The 27,841-nt window shown below is 41.5% G+C and overlaps 1 protein-coding gene across 6 annotated transcripts in view; it reads left to right on the top strand.

Annotated features, from left to right (window-relative positions):
* Nucleotides 1-27,841, top strand: part of SHANK2 (SH3 and multiple ankyrin repeat domains 2) — a 277,689-nt gene that overhangs the window by 109,695 nt on the left and 140,153 nt on the right. For all 6 annotated transcript variants that reach the window (XM_032110838.1, XM_032110840.1, XM_032110841.1 and 3 more), the window contains one exon: nucleotides 6,298-6,411. In XM_032110838.1, the coding sequence (XP_031966729.1) occupies nucleotides 6,298-6,411 (114 nt within the window). The remainder of the gene's footprint in view (nucleotides 1-6,297; nucleotides 6,412-27,841) is intronic.

The raw sequence follows: 27,841 nt of genomic DNA, 5'->3' as shown, positions 1-27,841 counted from the left end.
GGAAGGCTGTTTTGTTTCTTCAAGAGCATTTTGTACCTTGTGTGGGTAAGTGGGATAGCAGAATTTAACCTAAGAGGTTTGCAAGGCTCTGTTGAGCTGCTCTCTCACATGAAGGATGAAATGAATGCGAAATGGAATATTAATCTTACCCAGGTTCACTGGTCTGTTTTCCTCCTTTCTGTCTCCTGACTTGATGGGTTTGATTTCACTTCTTAACATGATAAATTATGGCTCATCAGAGGTCCTGTCCCAATTAATTCCTTCAAGCTCCTTGTGCCTGAAGAGCAGGACAGAGTGGTGCTATCAAAATGTCCTAACAAAGGCCCAGCCTTGCACCTGCTCCAGCAGGAGAGTTCCCTTTGCTGTCAGAGGCTGTGGGAAGGGATCAGGATGTAAAAGCATCCACAAATCCCCACTGCCATCGTGGTTGGCTACTTTAACACAGCCTTTCTTGAGTAGTCAGCAACTGGCCTGGAATATTCAGGGCACAGGGAGCACCAGGAGTTGGAGAGGAGCTGTGAGTGCACCAGTGTGGTACAACACAGCACTACAGGTTGGCTTGGGGCCTCTTCTCCATTAATTCTCCCCGAATTCCCCCAGTTTCAAATTTGGGCATCACTGTGGAGAAGAGCAAACTTGACTCTGTCTGCACCTTCCTCAGCTGAGCTGGGGATCAGCGGGTGGATTTTTACAATGTTTGATTTCTGATGAAAACTCAAATCAGTGCAGATTTATTTCTCACACTGTTTGCCTGTCTCCCTCACTTTCTCAAAACTATTTCATAGACACCTAAACAACAGGGAAAAGGTGATCTTCATAGAAACTTTATGGCAAAGATGAAAAAGGGGAAAAAGCTCCCACAGAGGGCCAAATGTTGAACAGCACAGCTCACTCAGTTCTATTTCAACAGAGCCGTATTTCCTCAGATTTAGAGGATTACGTGCAGCTTACTGTATTTGTAGGCTTGACGTAGAGAGTGGTTGCTCTGTTAGTAGCCCCAGTCATGTTCTCACCCCAAGGTTCTTTTCCTGAAGTGCTTGTTCGCACTGTCTCTTTCCTGAGAAAGCAGAGGTGAGGAAAGGTGAGGAGCTGTTTTAAGTCAGGATCTCTGCGTTATCTCCCTAATTTGGTGAGCTCCCATAGCCCAAGCTGGGAAAGAACTGCTGGATTTCCTTCTCCACCACAAGAAATGTCTGCAGGGCCCCAGTCCAGTGTGACTGCTCGGGTCAATCAGCCAGAGCCATTAACTGTGGACACTCGAGGCTTCCCTTCCAGGCTGTTGGTGGAGTGCACAGGAACATTTCCTGGGTGGCAGCTGGGGTGCGGTCACTGGTGTGCGTGCTGGAATCCTCCCTGTGCCTGGCAGCAGGGTGAGGGGCACTGGTTTCCTCCCCACTCCTGCTGCAGTGACCTCAGGTTCTGTCAGGCTCTCTTGATGACGTCTTTGGGAGCCAGAAGCAGCCTGCCCATAAGGCAGAACAGCCAGATCCTGCTCAGCATTCCTCACAGGGAGGGAGGGATTGCTGTCAGGAGCCAGGAGGGGCAGAGAAAGAAGCAGTCAGAAAAATCTCTCTCTCCAGCAGAGAGCAAGATTAAGTTGTAACTCACACTGACCTTCATTTATGTTGTGTGTAAAGTTTGTTTTCATCAAAGAATCATGGAATCATAGGATGTTTTTAGGGTTGGGATGGACCTTAAGGATCAGCCGGTCCCAGTCCCTGGCTTTGAACACATCCAGGGATGAGACACCACAGCCCCCAATAAGTGTTCCTGCATAGATTGTCTGTTGTTTGGAAGCTCTCCTGCCAAAGACCAATAATTCTGAAAATTTCCATCAGACAACAAACATTTCAGCAATGGAAAAGCCTTAATTATAATGTTAATTATTTCTGAGAGAAAGAAGTTAGGTTTCTACCAATTAGACATTAAAAATCTACTGTATTTCAAAGAAGAAAATCTAGAAGATTTTTACCTTGGGACACAAACCCAGAGGTCTTACATCAGCACAGGCTGGTTCAGCTGTTAGATTGTTTTTTTCCATGGATTACCAACTTTATACTTTACTGTCATTCTGTTGATTTTTCTTCTTTTCTGCTGGTTGCAGAAATGTTCTTTTTTTCCCCAGAACATGGTCTCTGGTTCCCAAGCCATATGATTATTTGTTTTCCCAATAAAGAAGAATGCAGTTTATCCAAGCACTAAGAATTGATTTAGATATTACGAAGGCATTTTAGGTACATCCTGTAACAGATGTAAAGACATTGGCCTGAATTTGGCTTTAAATTTCCTTGACTTTTTTGCAAATATGGCTGCCTGGAATAATTCACTCCTGGGTATTTCAATATCACAAGGAATTTAGAAATAGCAGTCACCATAATTTGTTGGAAAAAAATACTTTCATTTCTTGTTGAGACATGGAGAGAGCTGTAATGCGGAACGATGCAAATTCTATGTTCTTTTGATTTAAATGATTTTCGTGGTATATTGAGTAATTAATCTGTCTGAGATTACTATGCTTTATTTATATCAGTGACAATATACACACTGCCAATAGACCTACATTTGCAGGAGACAAAGCATTCTATGCTCTAGTCTAAAATTTTAGGTATAATACTTTAAAGGCATTAAAATGCGAGCTCCTGATTGGCACCAGCCTGTCCATGTTTTCCTGTTATCCTGTTGCTTGGTGCTCGTCCAATTTTGCTTTGCAGTTTTGTTCATATAATTGGACACAACTCTTTTTCAAACCACACTTCTGTTGTGAAAAGATGTCCCAGGATTCCTGATGTTGCAAGGACCTTTATTTCACTCTTACAACATCAGCTTCTTTTTTGTAATTCAGGCTGCGTGTGAAGAGCCTCTGACCTGCTCTTGCCATAGCAACCACACCTTTTGTTTTTTGCCAAAAGGAAAGGGAAAACCACTGGAAATTAGAAAGCCTTATTATTAACTTGGGGAAAGTTATCCTTTGATTTCCCATTGTTTTATCCTCCAGCAGGGAAAAGGTTGATTAGAAAATCTCTTGCTGGTAACAAATTACCTGTTACAATGAGTCTCTTAAACACTTTTGGGAGAGGACAGATAGAAACTAAGGCCTCATTCTAAAAAAAAGCATTCATGGGTACAATAGATAAATGACATTTTTCTATTTATCCTTTAAGATCCCCACATTGGGGTGAGTGAAGTGTTGCCAGTTTTGTAGATCCGTGGATTATTACGGCCTTGGCTCTTGCTGCAGGATTTCCTATTAATGACACCATTAATGGAGGTGGATGGAGATCATGTCAAGGTTTTAGGGGATGCAGAACCATCTGGATCTCAACTTCTACGTTGGAATATGAGCTTGTCCCCCATCTCCCCAACAATTTGTCTGTCTCTGCACATCAGCTGAACCCAGGGCTGTCCCTCACTTGCCTCTTGTGCCACCTTTGTGCCTCTTGCAGCTCCAGCAGGCTTTTCCTTCTTTTCCTGGCCCCCAGCATGATGCTTTTGTGGAAATGCTGAAGCCTGCCTGCATTCCAGCAGACTCATTTCACCCTTCCACTTCTTTTCCATGGATGTTATGTCTTCAGGCAGGACTACATGTGTTTTTCCTTTGCTCTGGCTATTAGAGATGGCTGATACTCAATAATTCATGTAATAATGGGCTACAGTGGGTCTGGTTCTGCTCTGCAGGACTCCCTTTTCGCCCTGCGCTCACAGACAGACTTCCAAGGCAAATTTCTTTTCCCAAAAGTGTTGATTCGCATCAGCTGCGACTGCCACAAACACAAGAAATCACTCCATGAGTTTGAAATACCCAACTTCCTCCTTGCAGTGCCTCTCTCTTCCTTGAGCTGGAAATATCCGTGCAATTTGGAGCGTCAAAACAGCGGATCTGACAGATTAATAAAACACCAAATTAGGGAAGTCTGTCTCAATCTCTAAGTAGTTTTTGTTCTGAGCATCTTGCCAGTTTGTGGAGTGAAATCAGGACTGAGATTCAGTGCTGAAAACTCCCCTCAAATAAAAAAAAGCAGCTAAGTACTGGCAATAGGAATCTTTCACTGTCTCACATTGGGAAATTTGTTTTGGCTGGAGTCCTATACTCTCTTTTATGACTGAAGTTAAACTAGTGTACAGCAGGATTCTACAATAATCCTAATATATATATATATATAGGTTATTAAGTTTTCCCTGTTCCTTATCTCATATCTAAGAAATACATTCTTGTGTGAGCAGAGGTTACATTGTTAAAAATGTGTTGGAAGCTGCTGAATTCCCTGTTTATATTGGATGGATGATCAGGGAATGTTTTATGTAACACTGAATTATCAGATGGACAGTGTGTGTTAGTTAATGTACACAGGCTTTAAACATTTTCAACAACACCTGGAATATAGCAACACATTTTTCCATTAATTATGCCCCATGTTTATATTTTTAAAAAAAGACATGCTAACATTATTTTATTCAGCTCAATTTTCACTGTAGAGCTGTTGGTGTCATCCAAGGTCAGTGTCCTCCCCCAGTCTCCCATAACTCCCTGAGTTTATAGGAGTTACAGGTTATAGGTTTCCTCATACATGTCAGAAAGGTGCTTGATAAATTGTGCGTTTGGGGCCCATCCAGGTGTAGGATTTTTCCTTAATGGATGTTTCCTGGGACTTAATATGTGCTTCTTACTGGCAGGGGTGTGTAAATGTGCAGTTCATGGAATCTGTCTCTTGGAATATACTGCACTAAAAGGCTTAAAACGGACATATTTATAAACACTTGGCTGTCAAATGTCTCTGTTAATAGATGGCCACGCTCTGTAAGTGATACCACAAATAGCTTAGGGTTGCATTAATTAAAAACCTGGTAAACATTTACTTTCAGATGCAGTTTTGCAGATCCTGGTGTCTCAAACCAGACTTTATTCATATTACCAAGATGTAAAATTTTTTTTTTACTATTTTTTTGGGCTGCAATCGATTTGATTTTCATCCTGCTCTGTGATAGTGCAAATCAAGTTCAGCTTCAGTGCCCCTGAGTCACAGCAGCTCCACTGATCCCGAGTTCAATTGCAGCCAGGCAGGGACCAGGGTTTTAAAGCCTGGCAAGGTTTTAACAGCGCCAAAATTGCTGGTGTTGGAGACCATCAAAGCAGCTCTGAGCATGTTAATGTCCCTCCTGCTCTGAAATACCCTGCAGAGACAGTATCCCGGGCCTTGGAATCCCTCAGCAGAGAGATGGATTTGGACTAATCAGCCTCGATTTTCAGCAGGGGCAGATGGGGCTGAGCTGGCGCTCAGCGGATGGAGCTGGGCTGATTTGGGAAGCTCAGGCCCGCCCCCCCAGCAGTGTGTTTGGTACAGGTGTGCTCTGAGCACCTGTGCTGTGTGTCTGAGCCACATTCCCAATCAGCCTGGGTTTGTTGATAATATCACCTTTGTGTCATTATTAATGCACAGTATCTTTCTAACGGTACACTTGTAGTCTTCTAATATACAGTAAACATACAGTGCTTTGTAGGGACTTCTATAATACTAATTTAAACACCAGAGCGAGTGTTTAGGATCCTTCCATCACCATAATTCACCTCCAGTTGCTTACTAATAAAGTTGTTGCTCTGCTGGCTTTTGTCACAATCCTTGCTGAGTCCTAGAATTAATATCAAGATAATTAGAACTGCCAGATAAAAGCCTTTTCTCTTATTGGCAAATCACTCTCCTCCATATTGTCATTTTCTTCTATTGAGAAAAAAAATCATTGAAATGTTTCAAAAGGCGTCTCCATTGTGTATCTCACCTATGGGAGGTTCAAGTGTTTGCTGTGTATTCAAACCCTTAAATCATATTACTCAACCTGCATTGCAAATCCCTGGAGCTACCCACTAAGTCAAATAACATGTTTCCCTAGGAGGCAGGAAAAGCAGGAGATATCAAAATACGTGTTATTAAAATCCATTTCAGTGTGGGTGCAGTTTTACAATGGGTTCAGCACTTCGTTTGAGCAGACAAGACAGTGGGTTTTGGGTTGTGGTATTACCATGTATTTATCCTTGATTAAACCAGCAGTGCGAACACTAAAAATGGAAACAAATGTGTGAGGGCCAAGGAAACTTGTGGTAAAAAAAGATTTGGGGAGAGGTTACAAAGACTGAGCAGGGAGGGTCTTGTTTAAAGCTTACTCTGTGCTCATTTTGGGGGTACCAGCATTTGAGTTACTGCACAATGTTTGCTTTTTTTTCAGTTGTTACTGAATGTGTAATGCAGTAGTTTTGTATGTCTGTGAGAAGGCAAAGGGTAACGCTGCCTGTGTCTCCCTGTTTAGTTCTGAGCATCGGAGAAGGCGGATTCTGGGAAGGCAGCACCCGGGGACACATTGGCTGGTTTCCTGCAGAGTGCGTGGAAGAAGTTCAGTGCAAACCAAATGAAAGCAAACCAGGTAATCACATTGAGCTCCTGTTGAACCCTAACGTGACAAATGCCACGTGTCTGTCCCAACAGAGACATCAGGGCCTTTGTGCACTGCTAGAAATGGCAGAATTGGATAAAGCTGAGCTGCTGAATTAAAAAATACAGGTGGGTTTATTGGTTGGATTTTACTGTCCAAGCAAACAGACTTTCTCATGAGGAACTATGCTGGGAGGTACCAAAGCTTTTACAGAGAGCTGCATGCAGACATTTTGTATAGGATTATGTTGTGATTTATTTTCTTAAAGTGTGGGAGAATGTCTAATGAGACAATTAAATAAGGGAAGAAAAACTGGCCAGTCACCTCCCAAGGTGAGGGAGTCATACAATGCATTTAGCTCTTGTTCACAGCCCTGTTGACCTTTTCCTGAGTGTTAGAGGGGGCATTCTTTAGTGGGATGTCCCATATCCACCCTTACTGATGACAAAGGAAGTGGAATCCTCCTTTATCAGACGTGTATTGCCACAAGTGACTTTAGGCAAGGAGCCTTTACAGTCCTGATATAACAAAAGAAAAAGAAATCTACATTAAAGCAGGCTATTTTAAGAATTACCTACCTTCTCATCATTTCTCTGCTTTTAAGAATTAAGATGTGAGGACATCCTCTCTAATTAAAAGCTCATTATAAATGAACTCTGAGAATATAATTAATGTTCTCCAGGAGTGTATCCAGTTTTAAATCAGCTATTGATGTGTTTTTAGATCTCTGTTGTATTGATTAAGAACTTCTGGCTTTGCACAGATGATACACTAAAATTTATGCATTGTATCATTCATTTACAGATGTTTTTCTTTTATGCATGTCATTATAAAGTGCAAGGTGTACTTTTCTTCTTTTTCCTGTGTGGAGAGGTTGTGTTTCCTTTTCTATTTCCCTTTTGAGAGGGGAAAAGAGGAGGAGGCAAAGCCAGATCTAATGTTTGGAGAGAATGGATCTAGGCTCTGAGAATAGAGGGAGAAGTTATATAGCTCTTCAAAGGGCTGGAGAACAAGTCAGAGTTTAGAGATGGAGGTGTATCAAACAAGAGGAAGATTGAGGCTGGAATTGCCCAGTGTGGGAACAGCAGCTCTGCATTAAATCTGAGCTACCTCCAAATCTGAAGAAAATTCTGAGGAGGGCATTACATAAAGTTCTAAGATAAGAAAGAAGTTTTGCACCTTTGTAGTGATTTTGAAGAGAAAGTAACCAAACTTGTTTGTCACAAATCCTTGAAGACTTCCTTGAGAATTACTTCAGGAGGTAAATTCAGTATGCGACAGGATTGCCTTAATAGATGATGATTGTTTTTTGAGCAAGGATTTCTTTGATCGTTCAAAGGAACACAAAAATTCCAAAAAGAATTGCCGCAAGAGTAACAAAAGGATTACCAAAGCTGGAAGCAATAAAAGAATATAAACAGAAGCATGTTACAAATTTGCTGACATGAAATTATGAAAACTTCTGCCATGTGTCCGGCAAAGCACCAGACCATTTACTGTAATTTATAGCTATTGCTGCTTTCCCATTGTTTTCCTGTTTGCTTATGGTACAGTGGGAATAATAATGTTAACATAGCTTAAGGCTTTAAATATGCCATTCTTCTACTCTAAAAAGGATGAAAATGTAATTAAATAGGAACAAAAGGGACACATTTTCTCTGGCAGTGAACTTGTGCACTCCCATATTTTGCTGGGCTGTCTCAAAAAATGTCCCGCGCCCAGAATGCGGTTCAGTGCTTCTGTGTGTAATGTGATAGAGGTTGGAGCTGGGAGGGAAATGAAATATGTGGAATGCACAGTATGTGCCATATTATTATTGAAATATGGCATGGAGTGAAAGCAGCTGATCACGGAATTGCTCTGTGCATTCCCTCTGCATAGGAAACAATGGGAATGAAAGGGGAAAGCTTTATAAGCAAAAATCAGCCAGTATTCCCTCTGAGTACAAATGCAGAAGTAATTTAGAAAAATGTGTTAGGCATGGTGAAATGATTAGAAATTAAATTAGGTCTGCTGGGATTGCTGAAAGAACATCAGCTGAGAAACATCACAAACTTGTGCCACTTGCAAGAATTTGCATCGTGGTCTTTGCAAAGCAGCAGAACTTCTTATGATAATGATTTAGAAAGTAGATCATTTCAATGTGGAGGAAATGAAGCTCAGACTCAGCCTTTTCCACACCAGCACCACAGCAACAGTTCTTTCCCCTCAATGAGATTTAGGAACATTTCTTCCAGCAGCTTCCCTTTGCTATTAAGTTTGAACAATTGTGTTTAATAGAGGCTTGTCATTTGCACGCCGTGAGTGAAGGATAGAGGAATAGTTCTTGGAAAAAACAAACCCCAATTAAACACTCCAGGCCCAGTAAAACTGCTGGGCAGGTGTTTCATGGCATGCTGATGTATAATCTCCCTTCCAAGGAAAGTTCAATTTTTAGGGAACTTTATTGCCATCCCAGCTGTTGTCTGGAAGTGGGCAGGACGGAACAGCACCTGGTTCCTGTGCTCTCTTCAAAGATGCCATGCCAACTTGGCAGGTTCTGTTTTCCAAAAAAAAATCATATTGACTGGCATTAATTCTACCTCCCTTCTTTAATCCTTCATTAATTGAGACTTGTAGGAATTGCTCCATTATTTTGCTAGGGTTGATGCCAGGCCTATGGGCTCTTAATTATCCAGGTTGTCTCATTTGTCCTTTAATAGCACCGGCACAGGACCTGCTGCTCTCCAGTCTAAAGAAGTTCCCTTGACATTTTGAGATCCAATGGAAAAAGAACAACAACAAAGAAAATCATTATTGTGGCTTGCTAAAGCCTTTTGCCTGCTTCTAGAAAAAAATTCTTGCAAACAAAACCTTTGTGCTACCTCGTTTTAAAAAGTGTAGCCTTTGTAGCGCGTTTTTAACATTCTCCAGAATTACTCTGAGAGTGGCAGTATTCCCTCAGATGAGGCTGGCACATCATCTTGCCTTTTCCCTGCTCAAACACAGAATACAAATGTCACATATTTACTCTTTCCACACTGACAGTTTTCTTGTGTTATTCAGTAATTCCATTCTGAAATGTCTTTGTATTCCAAATTATGTTAAAATAGAATTTTTTTTTTTTTTTTTTGCTAAAATATTCTGGGTAAGTTGAAAAAAAGTTTCTCCTCTTTAAATTGAGATGTTTCTGTTTGCTTTTCTTCCATCATAAGATATTACTTGAACTTGAGGGACTTAGTACAAAAATGCTTTCTATTACACTTGTGATTTTATGCTCCACAACCTTCCAAATTCAGAGCTATCTGATTGCCCAAAACTGAGGTGAAGTGTTCATTTTCAGGCTGGAAGTTCTCTTTAACTACACTCCAACTTTATCATTTATTATTCCTCCCTCCCTAATGTGCCTGGAGAACGCCTAGATTTTACAAATGATACTGAAATGAAGGCAGACTCAGCGTGTCTGAGAGATTCTTGCTGTCTTTCAACTCTTGGCTTCCTCAGTGCACCTCTCCTTGAGTTCCAGCCTCATTTTTAATATTGTCATGGGATGAGTTTTCATTCCATAGCCTCCTTCCTTCGTGTCTTTTTCTATCCTGTGGCCTTGGGATCTACCTTATTAGTAGCTGTAGGAGTGCTGGGAGTTTTTTCAGACCAGATCTGGTGCTGCCTTGTGGCTGCAGTGACCATTAGCAGTTGTCAAGAGCTCTCTTTTCCCGGGCAGAATCCGATTTGTGCAGCCCGGGCTGTCGCGGCCCCGGGGGCTGTGGCACGCCCGGGAGGCAGCGCTCGCCGGGCGCATTCCTGGCCGCACGCTGCCGATGGAGCTGTGCCCGTGCTGACCTCTAGTGTCACTGGTGCTGCCAGCAGCCTCTGCCAGGCCTCCGAACTGGCATTTCCCGTCCCAACTGTCACAGAGGCACGGAGTATTTGGGTCGGGAAAGACCTCAGGGACCACCGAGTCCAGCCTTTGATTGATCACCACCCTGTCAGCCAGACCGAGTGCCACGTCCAGTCCTTTCCTGAGCACAGTGGCTGTGCTTTTGTTTGCTGTCCCTTATTCCTGAGTTTCCAGCAGCTTGGAAATGTAGTGACAGATTATCCAGGAATAGCAGAGTTCCCTTGCAATTTCTTTTTTACCTGTGTAGGCATACACAGGTGTTACAAGCAGAAACTGCAGCAATTCTTATCCAACGTTCCCTCCCGATCCCAGAAGTTACCAAACAAGTCCAAGCTGTGTTAATAAAACACATCCTTTTGCTGTTTCTGAAGCGCAGAATTCTCTGTTTTCCACATTCCTAGTATTCACCACCCTGTGCATTCAGTAAAACCAGATTTGTTCCTCATTTCCACCACCCCTTTTTATAATCAGCACAACACCTTCCCAGGCAATCGAGCCAGCCAGGCTGCTAGAAAATGGATTTGCCTTCCTGCAAGAAGGAAAGGTGCTTTACTGTGGATTGAGGAGCTGACATCTGTACTGGCCTTCCAGAAGGACAGGAGTCTCGGTTTCCTGAATTTTCTGTCTGGACATAGTAGATATCCATATGTAAAACTGGTGCCTAATCCCATATAATTGATTCTGTGATTCCGTGTTAAACACAGCAGTGGAGGGGAAACAACCAGAAAACAAAAAACCTTTTCATCCAGCCTTAATGACCCACCTTTTGTAAATGATGACCCAGATTAGCAAAATCCTTTTTAACACGTTATTCCTGATTTTTTATGACCAGTTCTGGCTGATTTTTAACTAGAAAGGCAACTGAAGAATAGGTAGAACTATTGTGGTGATTATTAGAACTCTGAAAAATTCTATGCGCAAATAACTTTGGAAGCCACTAGAAGGAGGAGGGTTTCAATGAGAGAGAAGAGATTCTGTCTCACCAAAAGAGCACCTCAAGGGTTTTGATAATAAATTTTGATAAGTTCTCCTTCCACACGATTTCACCTTGAGTAGAAGGTACCTGTGTATCTGGGACAGAATTATTGTGCAACTTAAACTGTTTGGCGTGGGCAGCAGCAGTTAAAGACAAAACATTGCTGCAGCTGGAAGGACTAAATGGAGAAAGTATAAAAGAAATTTATGTATGTGAGGGAAAGATATTTTTGTAGGGAAAGTTAATCACAAACATTGTCATGGCAATAGTGTAAGGAGCTAAGAAGTTCCTTACTTGGAAACTTTTCTGACCCAACAGTGCAGGCTGGACTCAATATGGCCAAGAGAATATAAACCCAAATTAAAATCAAATTAAAAGGGCAAGGTTGCCTCACACGTAGCTGGAAAAGTGTGCCATGATGCAGATACGAAGTCAGCCTTTTCAAATGGGTTGAGAGCTCGAGAGATGACTATTCTACCTTCGTAATATTACATCTTTGTAATCCCAGTCAGGGTCCTGAAGGTGGGATCCCATCGAAACCCTGGCACCCAGAGCCCACACTGACAGGTCAGACACTGTTCAGTCGGTCCCCCTCCCTTGAAGGGTGTTGTCCAAAGCTCTGACCTCTGAAATACTCTTTCCTGCCTTGCTTCAGTGTTTTGCACAACCTGGCTCATGGGATTGTGAACAGTTTCTTCTTCTGAGGAGTGATTTTCTGCCACATAATGCTTCCCATGGACAAGTCTGTCATTAAAAAGAATGGGAATGGATGACAAAACTCAACACAGTGATCATCCACAAAGATATTCTGTGTCAGATTTATGCTTTAGAAAGATCAGGAATATGCCATATACCATATTCTTGCTTAAACTGCATTCTCTTCCATCAATCAGTGGGAAAACTCTACTGGAACAAAAAAAAAAAAAAAAAATCAATGCAAAGAACTAGATGTGAGGTGCTCTCAAGCCAGCCCACAAAGCCCAGCTGACACAGGAGCTCGGTGCAGTAATAGTCAACGAATTCTGAGAACTCTCTGTAGCTGAGGATGTAAATCAACCCCACTTTTTTGTCTCAAGTGATGGAAATTCAAAGAACGAACCTCAGCAAGTTTCTGCATTTTAGCTTTGCTGAGCGAGGCGTTTGTGTTCCCAGTAATGATAAACAGCAGTTTGGGAAAAGGCTCTGAAATGAATCATCACTCAATAATAATGGGAATTGGGAGGCAGAGGTAACTGGAGAGCTGTTCTTATCTGCAGGCTGGCTGTGGGAGGGAGTCATCTGCTTCCCACACAACCTGCAGAGCGTCCTCTCTGGCCAAAGGTGCCTTGAAAGGCCTTTCCTTCTTTCAGTCTTGATCTTCTGAGCAAGATACGATAGAGATTTCTTGCTCTAGTGGGAGTATTTGTTAGGAATCCTTGGGAAGACTGACTACCAACCCTTTTCTCAAATAATGGTACGGGTCTGGTTTGAAGGAAGAGTAAAATGAAGGACTCCATGAGAATAATTTCATAATTTGTCCAGGTTCTGAGGACAGCATAAAGCCAAAACATCAAAAACTTATTCAAATTAACGACAAAAAAAAGGCAAGCCTGTGTCTGTAGGGAACGTAAGCCTGTCTGCATGCTTATCTCTGAATAGGTAATTTTTAATTCATAATATTTTACTGTCTGGGCTGCTCAGCTGACATGTTCTTCATCCCTCTCACTCCCATTTCCATGCTTGCTAAGAGCCACTTAGGAATAACTCTAATCAGCTGGAAAGGAGCAGCACAACTCTCCAAAGCATTGAAACGGGCTAAAAATAAATTGCACAGCAATATAAAATGAGAGTTACGTGGTAGGAAACTCAACGTTTCCAGTGCATCTGGGATTGCTGCTGTGTGAAATCGGACATGCAGGTGTGGAGTTTTTCCTCTTCTGATTCTTTCTGCATATTTTTTTCCCTCAAAAAATCATCTGTCACACCACAGAGGATCAAAGAAGTGCAAACTCTGAGGGGTGTCTCAAGAAAGGAGCTACCATGATGGTTTATTCCTTTTACTACCAGTGATGCGTTCCCATTTTCTGTTCCAAATCACAGCCCATGGAATATTTTCAAGTCTGAGAGCAGATAGAGACATCAGAGATGTCTACTGTTACAAATTGCTGCAGAAGCACTGAGAAGTTAAAGTTATGAAGTGAATGATTTATGAAGTGATAGAGCCTCCTGAGGAATTTAAGCCCAATTATTGGTTTAGGAGAGAATGCTTCAGCTTGTGGCAGAATTTGAGCAGCCCTGTTCTGCAATGTGCTAAAAACCTAGGAGTAATACCTAATTTTTTGATTTCCAGTTGTCCTTGTGGAAACTACACATAGAACATGGTTTTTTCAACCCGTAAAAATCTGTCTCAAGCTACTAGAATTTTAACAAATCCGGCAGATCTTAACAACTGTTAGTAGACAAAAATCTGTAGCTTTCACCTCCTGGAACTCTGGAGCATTTCAAATTTCATAAAGAATATATCTTTTAATGCTAACATCTCTATACTAATCATTTTGGTTTGGTTTCTTTTAATTAGAGATACTTCTTAATACCTTATGAACCTATGATCAGCTATAGTTGACTTTTTTCTTTTTCTACATATCTTAAATGACAGTAGCAATAGATTTACTTTGATTTAACATCCATTTTTTTCCCTGAAATTCTGTTTGGCCAGGATTCTCTGATGCACCTGTGTAAATATTACTTATGTCAGAACATGACTTCTGTTGAAACCATTCTGGGTATCTAGCAGGATTGAATAAAATGCCATAATTCATCTAACCCATTTCATTTAGTATGACCTAACACTTTGAAAAGCACCTTTGGAAAAAAAAAAAAAAAAGCAAGGCAAGCCTTAGCTTAGATCTGTGCATATTCCAAAAGTATTGATAAGTCATCTTTTCCTCCTGTACTATATGACACATTGGGGCTTTTTTTCCCCTTCTGATTTTTAATGGCTCAGATAAAAGGCTTGACAACAGAGGCTGAAAACTCTTTGAAACACTCCCCAGTTAGCTGAGATCCAATTCTTCTTAATTTAAGCAAGATGATGGAGCAGCTGCTTAAAGTAATGGCAGTGCTGGAGGTGAGCAGGAAAATGGTGCCTGAATAGAGCAGCTGTCAGATAATCCATATTCTGTTCTGAAATCATGGCGCTGCTTTTTGCTTCCCTCCCTTGCTGGAGAGCTCAGCTCATTTTGTTACTGATCGGTACTAAAGAGACCCTCTGGGGTCAGAAATAGATTATTGGTGTTCAGGTAAAACAGACAGACCTGAGTGAATGTTCCCAATAGTGAACTCACAAAAGGAATTGAGTTTTAGATGGTAATGGAGCTTGGCTGAGTTGTTTGCACGCAGAAGTGTGTTTGTGTTTGTTGCTGAGTTTGAAACTTTACCTTTGCTTCCTGAGCTGACATGGAAGATGTCCATCGACTTCCTCAACCCTCCAATCAGTCCACAATTCACAAATAGACAACATGGCTGTGAAAGCCAAGCTGATTTTGTGGATGATTTACAAGTAAAAAGCACTCCAATATATTGTTTTGGGTCCTTTTTCTGTAGCCAAGGGTTCAACTCTAATTATACAACGATCACCGAGTCTTTGCTTCGTGCTTGCAGTTGTGTTTTGCACACATCAAGAATTAGTTTAGTGCTGTCTAGAGAGACATGGAAAACACTTCTGTATTTTGGCTGCCCTCCTGGAAATAATAAAAGCAATTATGTTGGATACCTTGTACAACATATTAGTGATTTAAAGAAATGAAATATAACATATCTTCATCTCATAATTCGTCTGTAAGTTATAAAGCTATTTTTTTAATGTTATATTAACACTTATTAGTCAAGACTTTAAAAAGAAGGAAAATAGTTACATACCTGACTGTAAATCCCTATAGATTATACCTTTTCTTTCATTTTTCCATGATCAAACCTATCCTTTGGGTTGATCTCATGGAACACTTTGAAGCCCTAGGCCACTGTTTGAGAGAAAATGCAAGTACAGATAGGAAAATCCAAGGCACCTCCCCAAAATCCCCCAGTGTTCATGCTAAGATTTCATCATCCAAAGACAAGACACAGTTACACGCAACAAACAGGACTGTCAGAAGAAATGATGCCAGAATTGGTTTATTTTAGGACCCACAGGATGTTTCTAATGTTATAGATTTTTGCTAAGTGCTTGCCCCAGAGAAAGGCAAATTAAAGGTTCTCATTCCATTTTTAGAAAACAAGTCTTAAGGGTGTAGTTTGTTTTCAAATGGACACTTGAAATCCTTCTATTACTCTTCCTCATTTGTCTTAATGCTTTGATTATAAATGAATTACCATTTTCAGGGTGACCTGGTGAGGTATTACCTGTGTTCTGGGCAGCAGGTGGACAGATGAAAATGGAAAATTATTATTTTCCTCTAAAATGTCTTGTTCACTGGGGGCAAGGGCAGAGTCTGGAGGAAAGCAGGGAGGTGGAAATGATTGTCAGAGGGGTGATGCATCAGTGCCCCGCTGGGTAACCCCCACTTGCTGTGTTTCCTGGGCAGCCCAGCAGTGGGATGGTGCCATTCCTGCCGAGCAGCCTGCTGCCTGTTTCCTCCCTGCCGCAGCAGGGGGATGCTATTCTTAGGAGTGGGTGTCCTCAGGTCCCCACTCCCCCAAAACAGATTGCAGGAGTGCTGAGAGGGACAGACACTTCTCGGCACACACAGACACAGGCCCAGACCTTGCCAAGAGGGCTCGGTGCTCCTGAGTAGCTCGGGGGGAAGTGTTTGTGAGAGTGATAGGCAGGGAAGAACACACACCTGGGGAGCAGAATGGCTGCAGGGGCTGGTAGAGCCGTGAGTTCTGCTGTGCCACTGCCTCCAGCTTCTCTTTGTGTGTGTTTTTAACTGCGCTTTCAATGCTGCCACTAACCTGGCAAAGACACATATCTGGTTTTTAGGGTAGTTTGTGTGTAAAACTCTCTTGTTCCTAAAATAGTGGCTGCTGTGCCTAAAGTCTAAGTAACCTTGACCCCAAACTTCTGTTTCATCATGCTGTGTCTGGGAAGAGAACTGCTAAGTATTACTGAACTTTTCCTCATTAAACGGGTGCTGAGTTTATTAGCATATGTCTTATTAGCTGTCTAATAAATGCAGGTGAGACTGATTATTTAATTAGAAGCTTCACCTCTACCAAGATGTTTTTAAGTATTCATTTTGGTAGATGTTTTAGCATTCAGTTCTGAAAATATGAAATACTAAAGTTGAACTCTAATGAGCTACACCATAGTTCCTGGATTTGAAGATTCAGTGAGGTTTCACCCTGTCGATAGAGCTGGAAGACTGAAATTGATTATAAATATTCTCCTCCAAAAGTAAATCTTTAGAATTTCTTGAAGTCCTGACCTTACTTTGGAGGATGCTGCTACTCATCACATTTAAAAGTTAAGTGGAAATACTTAAGTTAATCAGCCAAACACTTCAGGAAGTTCTTGCAAGGCTGCTCTGATCCAATTTAAGATGTATTACTGCACCTTTTGAAAGTAAAGGATCAGTAATAGTTGATGATCATGAGTAACAAATAAGGCAGCATGTAAAATCTACCATCAGATCTGCTCAGAATCAAAGGATATTAAGAATTTTCCTTTAAAAACACTATCCACTTTCTTAGGGTGTGCTATATGGAAACAATACTGATGAAGTGTTTCATGTGTCATTGAACACATATAATTTTGGGATCCTGCCCATGTTTTCCAGTACAACCATAAACAGGAATAAATTTCAAGTTGTCGTGTTATTTATGAGGGACAAGCTTGAAAAAACATCCAATATTCCAAGACGTTGGTAGAACAGAAGGGAAATGGTTGCCAGCGGGATCACAGGTACTGTCACGCACACAGGGAACAGGATCTGGGCTTTCTAACAAGATTCACCCCTGACAAGGATTTTCCCTTGATAATCCTCCTGTTTCAGATAGCTCAGACTGATTACTCGGGCACTGAAATGGGAAGCTTAAAACACCACTTATCCCTGGTTGCTGGAATCTTGTTCTGGGAAGCTTTTGGGAGAACAGCGGTTGGTTTGGGTTTTGAACCAGAACTCGCAGCTTAAGTCTGAAAAAATATTTTGTGGTGCAGGCTCTGGAGGATGCAGCCTGTCACTAAGTGGCAGATTTATGGTTTGACTTTCAGCTGCCATGGCAAAGCCCAGAGAAACCATACTGACCACCACAACAGAGAGTTTTGAATGGAAATCAATGAGCTTGAAGTGATTATTGCCTGAATATTACTTAATTCCCAGTCTGGCATGGCCACACCCAGCCCTATCATCAGCTCAGGTTTGGGAGACCGGGACAACCAAGAGTATTGGGTCACTAAAAGGTTGTGAGTGGCTTGAAAAGCAGTTTGAACTGCAGGTGTGAGTTTATATTGCCACAATCCCTGTCATTCTGACTGAATTTTTTTTTAATCCATTCTAACTTCATACCTTTAAGATTAAATTAAATTTGCCCAAGTTGTCTCTTATAGTCAAGCTTTAAGGTAAAGGTTGCAAATATGTCACTTGAAGGAGCATGAAAATAAGAAACCCATTTCACCCACCCCCTAAAACATGTTAAGAGTGTCTTTAATGCTTTCCCAAATACATATGAAGAGTTTGGTTTAACATTATTGCTGTTCATAAACGTAAGAGACCAATGAGTTCCTGGAAGCTGATTGTTTTTCTGGAGCTAAACTGCATTTTTCTTGAGATGTGGCTGATACAAAGCATCAGGACACTTAAAAATTGCACCACTGCTGGTAAAAGGTACCTTTAAAGCTTTAATTTTAATTGTATACTGTTTTTAAAGTAGTTTGGAGTTTGGTTGGTTTTTTTTTTTTTGGAGGAAATTCTTTATCTTGCCAAGAATCATTTTAAAGGTTTTTTACTGAAACCTGCACTATATAACATTGTGCTTTTCCCTCCTGTGAAATGTGTACATGCCGTATATATTTCAAGCATTCATTTTTGATGCCCTAAATCAGGTTTTACCTGATTTTGCAACACTCATTTTGCTTATATGATCAGACTTTCATGTGAATATGAAGACACTGAGGATTTGTATTGGTTTTTCTCTTCCTTATTGGCTTCCCCCTGATTTTCTTGCTGAGCTATTCCAAAGTGAAAAAGTAAGAGATACCCTTTAGGCCATCTTCCACATGTACATGATACATGACCTCAATGTTTTTCGACATCTCAGAAGCAAGAACATGTTCTGAATTGTTATTACATGCATTTGATGAGCTATTTAATGGTTTAATGATAATATTTAAGTCAGGGCTTCTTGACGTTAATATATTGTATTACTCAAATCAATTCATTCCATTAGTATCCTAAAATCTGAAGCATCTGTTTAGGAGCTCAATAAATCTGACTGTTCTGGTGTCTTTATCTGGGATATCAATATTCAGAAGCCTTTCTGCATTCTAAACGTGCTGATTGCACCTTTTTCCTTACAGAAAATCAATTACCCTGCCTTGCAGCAGGCAGAATTTTAAACAGATACAATCCAAACTTGAATTTCACTCCCTGATTTGATTTCTGGATGCTCTGTGTGTGTGTACAGCTCTTCTGTGGCCCTTGTTTAAATTCAGGATAAGGTCACCAGTGTGCACCTGATACTGTGCAAAAGGTTTTCCTTGCATTTCCTGACAGACAATATCACCAAGGGTGGGAGGGCTTTGGAAGAGTTTCTCTTGGTTTTCAAACTGGTCTCAAGTTTTCCAAAGAGCCATCCCTAGTGAGGTTTTGTCTTTGACTTGGTTCCACATTCCTAGCTCACCAAAGTTTGGGATTAGCACCCTTCTCTCCCAGCCCTTGTTCTGAGCCCTGCCAGAGCCGGTGCTCATCTCTTCTGTTGGCTGCCATCCCAAAATCACTTTTTTCCGAGTTAAGTCAAAATGAAAACGTGTGGCTAGCAAGAGCAGACAGGACCTTTCGTGGCTAGGAAGTGGTGAGGAGCAGCCCCAGAGTTCTGCTGTTTGTGGGTGCACCCGGACACGAGTCTGCCAGAAATGTTCCCTCAGACAGAAGCCCCGTTCCGGATGGAGCGGCTGGAGCACGGAAGGAGTGACGGATGTGCCAAGGGATGTCCTTGAATAAAAACACTCTGGCTAAGGATTAACCCATGTGCTTCTCACACACAGAGTGGTGAAGCGGAGATGCCCCTCACAGTGGATACGTGACGTGTGCTCTGAGCTGCATCTTCGAGAGCAGTCCCTGCTTTCAGTAGCTGGTCACTAGATGGCATCTTTGGGTTCCGAATTTAGGGGAAAGCCACTCTAACGGTTCATTTGTGCTCAGCCTCGTTTCACTTCACTCTTAATTCTGCTCGGATATAAAAACTTGAGAAAAGGCATGCCAAGACAGAAGGAGACGGGGGGAAGGAAGCATTTTTCTGTATTTTTTGGTGCTTTTTGAGCAGTCGGGTTTATCTTGAATTCTAATAATTATGTCTAAACATTTTGGAATACTTCTCTAGGTAATATCTGTGGAAATTTTTAGATGATATATTAATGCAGATCTAGGAATCTGTCATTTATTGTTTGGTTTTTTCCCCCACACTCCTTAGAGATGATAGTCAGTCACTAGGAAATGTTCCAGGTAAAATCACATCTTCAAAGCACTTGAAACTGAAAGCAACCAAACAGCAGTTACCAGCAAGGATTTCCAGGTTAATACCAAAACAACTTCTGCAGCAAAGAAGAATATGTCCAGCACTATAATCCTTACAAACTGAGCCATCTTTAATGTTTTTATCTAGAAATAAGTAAAAACTTCTGTCCAGATTCTCTTGATTTGAAGGTAATGTAAATCTTTCCTAACACCAGCTGAAGGTGAGAATAACTCAGTAGGTGGCAGTCCACTTAAGCCAAAGAAACACTGTGAGTATCAGGGAGTGGGATTTGAATGCAATAAGGTGTTTATTAAATATTTCCATGTCATCCAAAGTCAGCATGGCTTGCATCTTTTATTTAGAATCCTCCAGGCTATTGACACTTTCTTTTTCCTATCTGGAGCTGCTCTGTAAAATCATGATAATAACCCTCTAAATGTATTTGGGAAAAGTTCTTGCAGGCTTCTTCTCTCAAATGCTTGTCTGTGTGTCTAGAGCTTGTTTTGGGCTTTTTTTTTCTTTTTTCCCCCTTGCTTCTCACACAACAAGAAGGATCTGTCACTCACACATTAGCCAGTGTTTTCATTTGATTTTTTTATAGGCTGATCCTCAGAAGAGGAATCAGTGTTCTCACTCGATAAATGGCCTGGATGTTAAAAATCTCCTCTCGCACTCTTCCCAAAGATGTTGAGCCCTTTGGGAATGGTGTCAGCTGCCTGTTTCCCTTTCACCCCGTGGCAAAGGTGGTCTGCCATGGATTTGTATCCGTGTTGCTGTAGGATCCATCACACAAATGGTTTCCTCGTCGTCAGCAGCATGAGGGACCTCTCTTTGATTCAGTCCTCTTGGTTGCCATGGCAGGGAACAGATGCTGGTTTTTTATCTTACCTACACAATGGATTTGTTACCCCAGCAGTATGCAAACTGCTCGAAAAGTAATAGCACAAAAATATATTCATTTAAAATAAAAGAAGCCAGAGCTTTACTGGTGTAGAACAGTGTGAGTTCTAAACCTGTTAAATATAACTCAACTCCTATTGCCTTCATCCCCCCGTGTGTTTGCTTCACTCCCAGCCCCTTTCAAGGAGCCTACAATCACTCCCCCTCTGTGTGAAAGGAGTGCACTCAGAGATACTTTAAAATACAGCCAAGGGAGTTGCTTATTTTCCTGAAACACAGAAGGTGTGGGTGTCAGAGGCAAAAAGCTCTGATAACCTGCTTAAGCTGCTCTGTCAGTGTTGGTGGACATGTGGGGCTCAGGTATGAAAAAAGTTGAAGGGAGATTTTGATAACATTCAGGAATTTTTGACAGTGGCTGTGGCTTGTCCTTCTGTGCTTTCCCCTGTGCTCAGCACAGGGTGAGGCCACACCTCGAGTGCTGTGTCCAGTTCTGGGCCCCTCAGTTCAGGAAGGACTTTGAGGGGCTTGAATTCCTCCAAAGGAGGGCGACAAGGCTGGTGAAGGGCCTGGAACACAAGCCCTGTGAGGAATGACTGAGGGAACTGGGGTTGTTTAGCCTGGAGAAAAGGAGACTCAGAGGTGACCTTATCACTCTCTACAACTTCCTGAAAGGAGGTTGTAGCCAGGTGGGGCTTGGGCTCTTTTTCCAGGCAACAACTGACAGAGCAAGAGGACACAGTCTCAAGCTGCACCAGGGGAAATTTAGGTCGGATGTCAGGAAAAAGTTTTTTACTGAAAGAGTGATAAAGTTCTGGAATCATCTGCCTGGGGAGGTGGTGGAGTCACCATCCCTGGATGTGTCTAAAAAAAGGTTGGATGTGGCACTCAGTGCCATGGTTTAGTTGAGCTGGTGTTAGGGCATGGGTTGGACTCGGTGATCCTGAAGGTCTCTTCCAACCTGGTGATTCTGTGATTCTGCCACGTGTTTGGCCACGTGTAGACTGTGGAGAGAGAATGTGGCAAAAATACAAATATTGCCGAGGAGGTCACTGAAGATGAGGCCAAAGGATGTCTGAGAATAAATGTTGAATCAATGTCTTATAGCATGGGGATGGTATAAAAGAAAATTCACATGAACTTCGCTGCTGCAGTTGTTCCCAACAGCTTCTGGTGTGAAGGTGCCAGTGGATTACTTCTGTGGGTTTTACCCCAGGTACAGATTGTGCATGTGTGATAAATCATGGCAGAGATAATCAGAGAAAACTGTTGTGTCCTGGGAAACACTCAGAGCAAATCTGTGTTGTAGTGGTCTAAAATAAACAGTTGTGTGTTATTTTTCATAGCCTTGTCCACTAGGAATAAAGATGTTTTTAAATGTAGCAGGATTCCATCACTTTGCATAAGTACTGGAAGTAGAGTCAGTGGAGTAGAAATAATTAAATGAAAAGAGAGTGCTTGATGGACCTTTAATCTTTTTATGTGCAGCATAAATGCCAAAGTAAAGTACACAACCCTAATAGCTACTTAATGGCCATGCAGGATGTTGTGCAGCGGGCAGATAACCCTGCAAATGAAGAACTGCTGCAGAAATCCTTAAAAAAAGCATGGAAAAAAGCGATGCAAGCTTCTACTGGGTGAAGCTATGAAACAGATTGGAATGGGATACCACCTTGTCACGGCTGTGCTTGACTGGGCAGAAATAACACCAAATTAATAACCTTCTATTTTCTTGGGAACTTTTGAAACCTTTTGTGATCAAAGGCATTGTTTGGGGCTTCCCAGTGTCTGGAACCTTGCTTGTGGTAAGGGGAGGAATCACACTCTGAGGTTGTGTCCGCGGCTGCAGCTACAAACTGCAGAGCTGAATAAATCTTGAGCTAAATTCTCTTTCCAGACTGATGTGTGGATATGACAGGAGATCTCATCTTCTGTAATTGCTGTTGCTTATTCCAAGTGGTTCTTTCTGCTTCTGGATGTTGAAAATGCCAAAAGTTAGGTCTGCTTGGTAGTTTTCTAAAATGTCTTTAGTAAGTGCCTCTTACAGAGGAGGGCAGCTTGAAATGTTGATTTGTGCAGTGGAGCAAAAATTCCAGTGAGCAAAATCTCAATCAAAGTTTAGTTTGGAAATGTATTTATTAGCTCTGATAACAGAGGGAAAGAAAATAGATCCCTAAGTACAGTTTTTAAAATGGAACCAAAGTAAAACGGGTGATACTTTGGCCTGAGAAGTGTCCTCTGGGATTTTTCATCAATCATAAATACACATTTAAATTACACTCAATTTATAACATTTAGAGGATGATTTTCTCCTCTCTATATTTTGTACTTTCCCCAAAGCTGATGATGCCTTTTCTTTTCTTCCTCTAACTTCTAATCTCCTGACTTTTTGGGTAAAGAAGTCCATTTTGTTAGATCTCTAATTATGTATTCAGGAGGCTTCTCACTTCTCCAGGTTTTTTTTGGCTAATGACCACTCTACTTCACTTTATCTCAAAGCAAAATGCATGATGGCTTTTATTCCTTCAGGAATAAAGCAGATGGCATTCAGCACAACATCTGGGGGGGAAAAAAAACCCTCAGATCTTTGAAGTGTTTTTAGTAAAGTAAACACTGCTAAAATGAAATGATGAATTGCTGGCTTTACCTAGAATATCCCTGGATGGAAGGAAGGTTCTTTTAGTTCCTACCTATTTTGGGTGTTTTGTATCTGGAGACAGGATTTAGAAATTGATACGTGCCAGCAGCATTTCAGTTTATGACATTTTGTGGAGAAAAAGCTTCAAAAAAATCAGTATCATTCCTGCTTTGGTTCTGGGAGGAGCACCCTGATTCCCACTCCTGAAAACACCTCAGTGGATCTGGGCTGCTGCTGTCAACACAAAACACTGCAATTGATTTTTGTGATTACTCTAAAGCTGGCAGAACTGCAGTTAACTCTAAATCCTGCACTGTGAATAGCAAACCTACCTTTATCTGCCTTATTCCTGTTACCCGTTTCTAGATGAGGCTTCTTCTTTTAACCAGTATTACCTTAAAATTTTAACATCATAATGTTCTTGAGGTGACAAGTTGTCAGCTTCAGGTTATGTGATGGGGAAGGAGATTATCTAAAAGCAGTTATTTGTCCATTTTCTGCTGAAATGCTGGTGATGTATGGCAGTAAGTTGAGGTTCCATAGCAGTCCTGTGAAGAGTAATTAGACAGTGATGCATGAAGAGTGATTGTTAAACCAGTTGGATCTTTCTGAGGGTCAAAAAAACTCTTCAAGCTGTGCAATTGTTGTCACTGTGAGGTGATTCTGTCTTGTGCTGTCTGTGTGCTGGATTAGGGTAAATAATGAAATGGGATTTTTAAATTATATATTTGGAGGATTAGATTTGCATGGCCTCTTTGTGGATTAAGTTTGGATATGCTGAGATGCAATTTATGTGTGAGAAGGAGATAAAGGACAGGGAGCAGGGGGAGAAGGTGGGAGTGGGATTATCAAGCACAGAGAGATGGCTAATCCAGGTGGGCTTAATACACTCAGTTACGTTTTTAGAAAAGAATAAACTGACTAAGTAGAGATCTCAATTAAGTGCATCCCATGTTTGAGACACCACTGCAAAACAAAAATTCACAAATTCAAAATCTCTCTCCCACTGCTCTTTATTTGCCTTTTTCCACTCAAATTTGAGAGGTCCCAAAGTCCACCCTATAAAAGCTTCTAACAGGCTGTATCTTCACATTTTCACGTTGCAGGTTTGAGAGTGATTTTGGGAGGTTTTGTACATCAGTTGGGAGGTTTGAGCTTTTTACATCATTTGACTATCTGATTTCTTCAATTATAACACTTCACAAATCTCATAACTAAAAATCTCGTAGGTACCAAGATGCAGCATAATTCCTTTTTACTTATTAGTTTATAGGCATTAAGCAGGACACATAATGGAGTTTCAGGAATAATCAGTCTTAGGAGAATTCATTTCTATATCACTGCTTGCTTCCAAGAATTAGTAATCGCAGAAAACATCTGGAAATTATGGCAAGTTTATTTTGCCATTCCTGCTATTGTAACCTTTGGGCACCTTGGAAATAGGTTTTGCCATCAGCAAACGTACAATTTTATCATTAAATTTACAAGCTTAAAGCTCAGGTCCTTTTTCAGCTGCACAACTTTAAACCAGGTGTATTGCCTTCCTTTGGTGCTTGCTGTCGTCTCTGGGATGCTGTTTGCACTCCCTGTGCCTCAGGTACCTTGTTCTCTAAATTGCAAAGCTTTTCTGAGGAGAAACTTCATGAATGTTGATCCACAGCAGTAAGCTGGTCTTTTGCTGTGATCCCTTCAGGGATGGTTTTCACTTCTGTTTAGGCAATTTCATCCTAATTGCATTATTTGAATGGTGATACGTTTAATTTTTGTAATACTTGTGTATTCCTACAATTGCATGGTGAGATATTATTCCAAATTTGGGTAAAAACTTTCCTTTCACCTTCACTGGATTTTGGGGAAAACTGGACAAGCCACTCTTCAATTTAACCAGTGCACAATTAAAAGGCATCTCATTTTCTAGTGGTCCATTCATGAGGGTTTCAAAGTGTGTTATAAATAAAACTTCTTCAGTCTCTGTCACAGGAGAAGTCAAAAATCTTAACTTTGGAAACAATTTTACTGTCACGTTTAAAATAAATTCTTAATCTCGATCCAACTAAGTGGTGGAAAATAAAACTTGAAAGGGTCTGGCTTTAGGTGTAGATAAAAGATTGTCAGATTTGAGAAGGAAGACCTACTTTCTGCTCCTTTTTTTGAAGACTTCAGCAGATGAAGAAAAGGCATTAAGTGAAATTGTCAGAACTAACAAACCAAAAGCTAACAGAAAGGATAAGATATATATTTCAACCTGATTTTTAGTGTGATCTTTTATTGTTCTTCATGCATACTTATGGCCCTCTCTCTTTTTTCCCCCTCTTTCTGGTTTTTACATCCTATGATTTTGAATCTAATTAATCAGACTTCATTCCCAGTGGTGGCTTGGTGTCAACAAGGAGAACCCCGAGCAGGTAAAAACCCCAGTTCTTTGTCTCCTGAGTGCTTCCTTCAGTAGGTATTCCCAGTATAGATGGAGAGTGCTCGGCTGTGGTCTGGAAATACCACATTAATCACTTGAGAGGCCTTTTCCTGCACAAGTGTGTTTCCTCTTCCTCAGTTCCTCCTGGTTGGGGTCTAATTGTGATGTTTATTGGCAGAAATTGCATTCATTTCGAGTAGGTTTGGCACAGGGACCTCACATTCCTGGTGCACACACAGGTAGCACAGAGAGCCAATCTCCACTGTGGGCTCCAGACTTTGGAGCAGCACTGTTTAGTCAGTCACCTCACTTCTTGTATACAATGACAACCACTCGGGAGACCTTTTCTGCAAAACGTGACACAGACAAGCAGAACTTGACAAAATTGTCAGAAGGGTTTGAAAGCTGTGCTTTTGTCAGTGTTTTATCAGCTCATGCTCCAAGAGTGAGGGGAAGGGGAAAACTAATGGGGTAGTAACACTAAGTTCAGATAGTCTGAGACAACTCCCAAAACACTTGGTCAGAATCACCAGCACAGTCCCTGTTCCACAGCATTTGAAATTTTCCTGTGTGACACGAGGTAGGAACAGGTTGAGTCCAAAGCAGTGGGAATGGGGCTTGCGAAGGGTCTGGAGCACCAGGAGCAGCTGAGAGAATAGGGGTGTTCAAGCTGGGGAAAAGGAGGCCCAGGGGGGACCTTGTGGCTCTGCACAACTCCCTGATAGGAGGGGTAGCCAGGTGGGATCGGGCTCTGCTCCCGGGGAACAGGGACAGGAGGAGAAGGAACAGCCTCAAGTTGTGCCAGGGGAGGTTCAGATTGGTTATTAGGGAGACATTCTTCATGGAAAGGGTTCCAGGCATTGAAACACTGGTATCAGAACCCAGGATATTTAAAAGCCACTTGGATGTGGCACCTGGGGACATGGGGTAGTGGTGGCCTTGGCAGTGCTGGGAGAACATTTGGACTCAATGATCTCAGAGGGCTTTTCCAACCTTAATGATTCCATGATCCTGTAGCTCTGTGATCAGTAGACACCCAGCTATGCCTGAGCTGTGTGCTGTGGTTGCACATGGATGTTTAGTACTGTATTGATCAGAAATTATATTTACATCAATTTTTTTAAGGCTCATTAGCCCTTTCATGCAGATTAAAGCATTCACTCTCTTATTACTCATCGAAATGACTCAAGTGGAGTCTCTGACCAGTAATGAAGAGAGAAGTTTTCAGGTCCCATGGATTTTCATGGCCAAACATTAACTCCATTAGTGTTTTGCAACAGATACAGTCTGACTTCATTGTGTGCTTGTTGCGTGAGAAGTATCTTTATTGCATTTTCTTTTTTTTTTTTCCCTCTCATACGCAGCAAAAGAGTGGGTTTAAAAAAAAATAAAGCAATATTGTTTTTAGAACACTGCAACAAAATATAGAAGTGATAGCTGTGGCACATTTCTAATAGCTGGGCTGAATCATATTCTGTTCCTCTAATGGCATGCGTAATTGCTCCAGGTTTTCAGGCGTCCTTCAGCCGCACTTATTTAGATTAGTGACTGATGCATTTCCATGGAAACCTGCAGCAGGGAAAAAAAACCCTCTTGGTACAGCGTGGAACTGAAGGGACGTGGGCTTTGAGCCTCGTGTAAAGTAAGGCTGCTCGGTTGTGGTCAGCTTGGTTTGGGGTTTCTGTTGTAGCTGCTCTCTTCAAAGGAAGAGGAGCTGCCAGCAGCATTTTGTGTAACAATTTAGAACGCTTGTCAAATCCTACATTCCTTGAAAAGCTTCAACTTTCTGAGTGTAGTCGAAGGAGTACATTTTGAAATGAAATGTCTGGGGTGTTCTTCTCAGTGAGGATGCAGAAGCACCCAAACCCCAGGTAAGCTGGTGAGAAACTGGCTAGAAAGTCAAGGTCCAAGGAGGGAGTTCGTTTTGGGGGTGTTGTGTAGAGCTTTAATGAAGGATCACTGAGTTTT

This window comes from Corvus moneduloides, chromosome 6 (assembly GCF_009650955.1).
Source record: "Corvus moneduloides isolate bCorMon1 chromosome 6, bCorMon1.pri, whole genome shotgun sequence".
In the NCBI taxonomy this organism is placed as follows: domain Eukaryota; kingdom Metazoa; phylum Chordata; class Aves; order Passeriformes; family Corvidae; genus Corvus; species Corvus moneduloides.
This window is presented reverse-complemented; position numbering and strand designations above follow the sequence as displayed.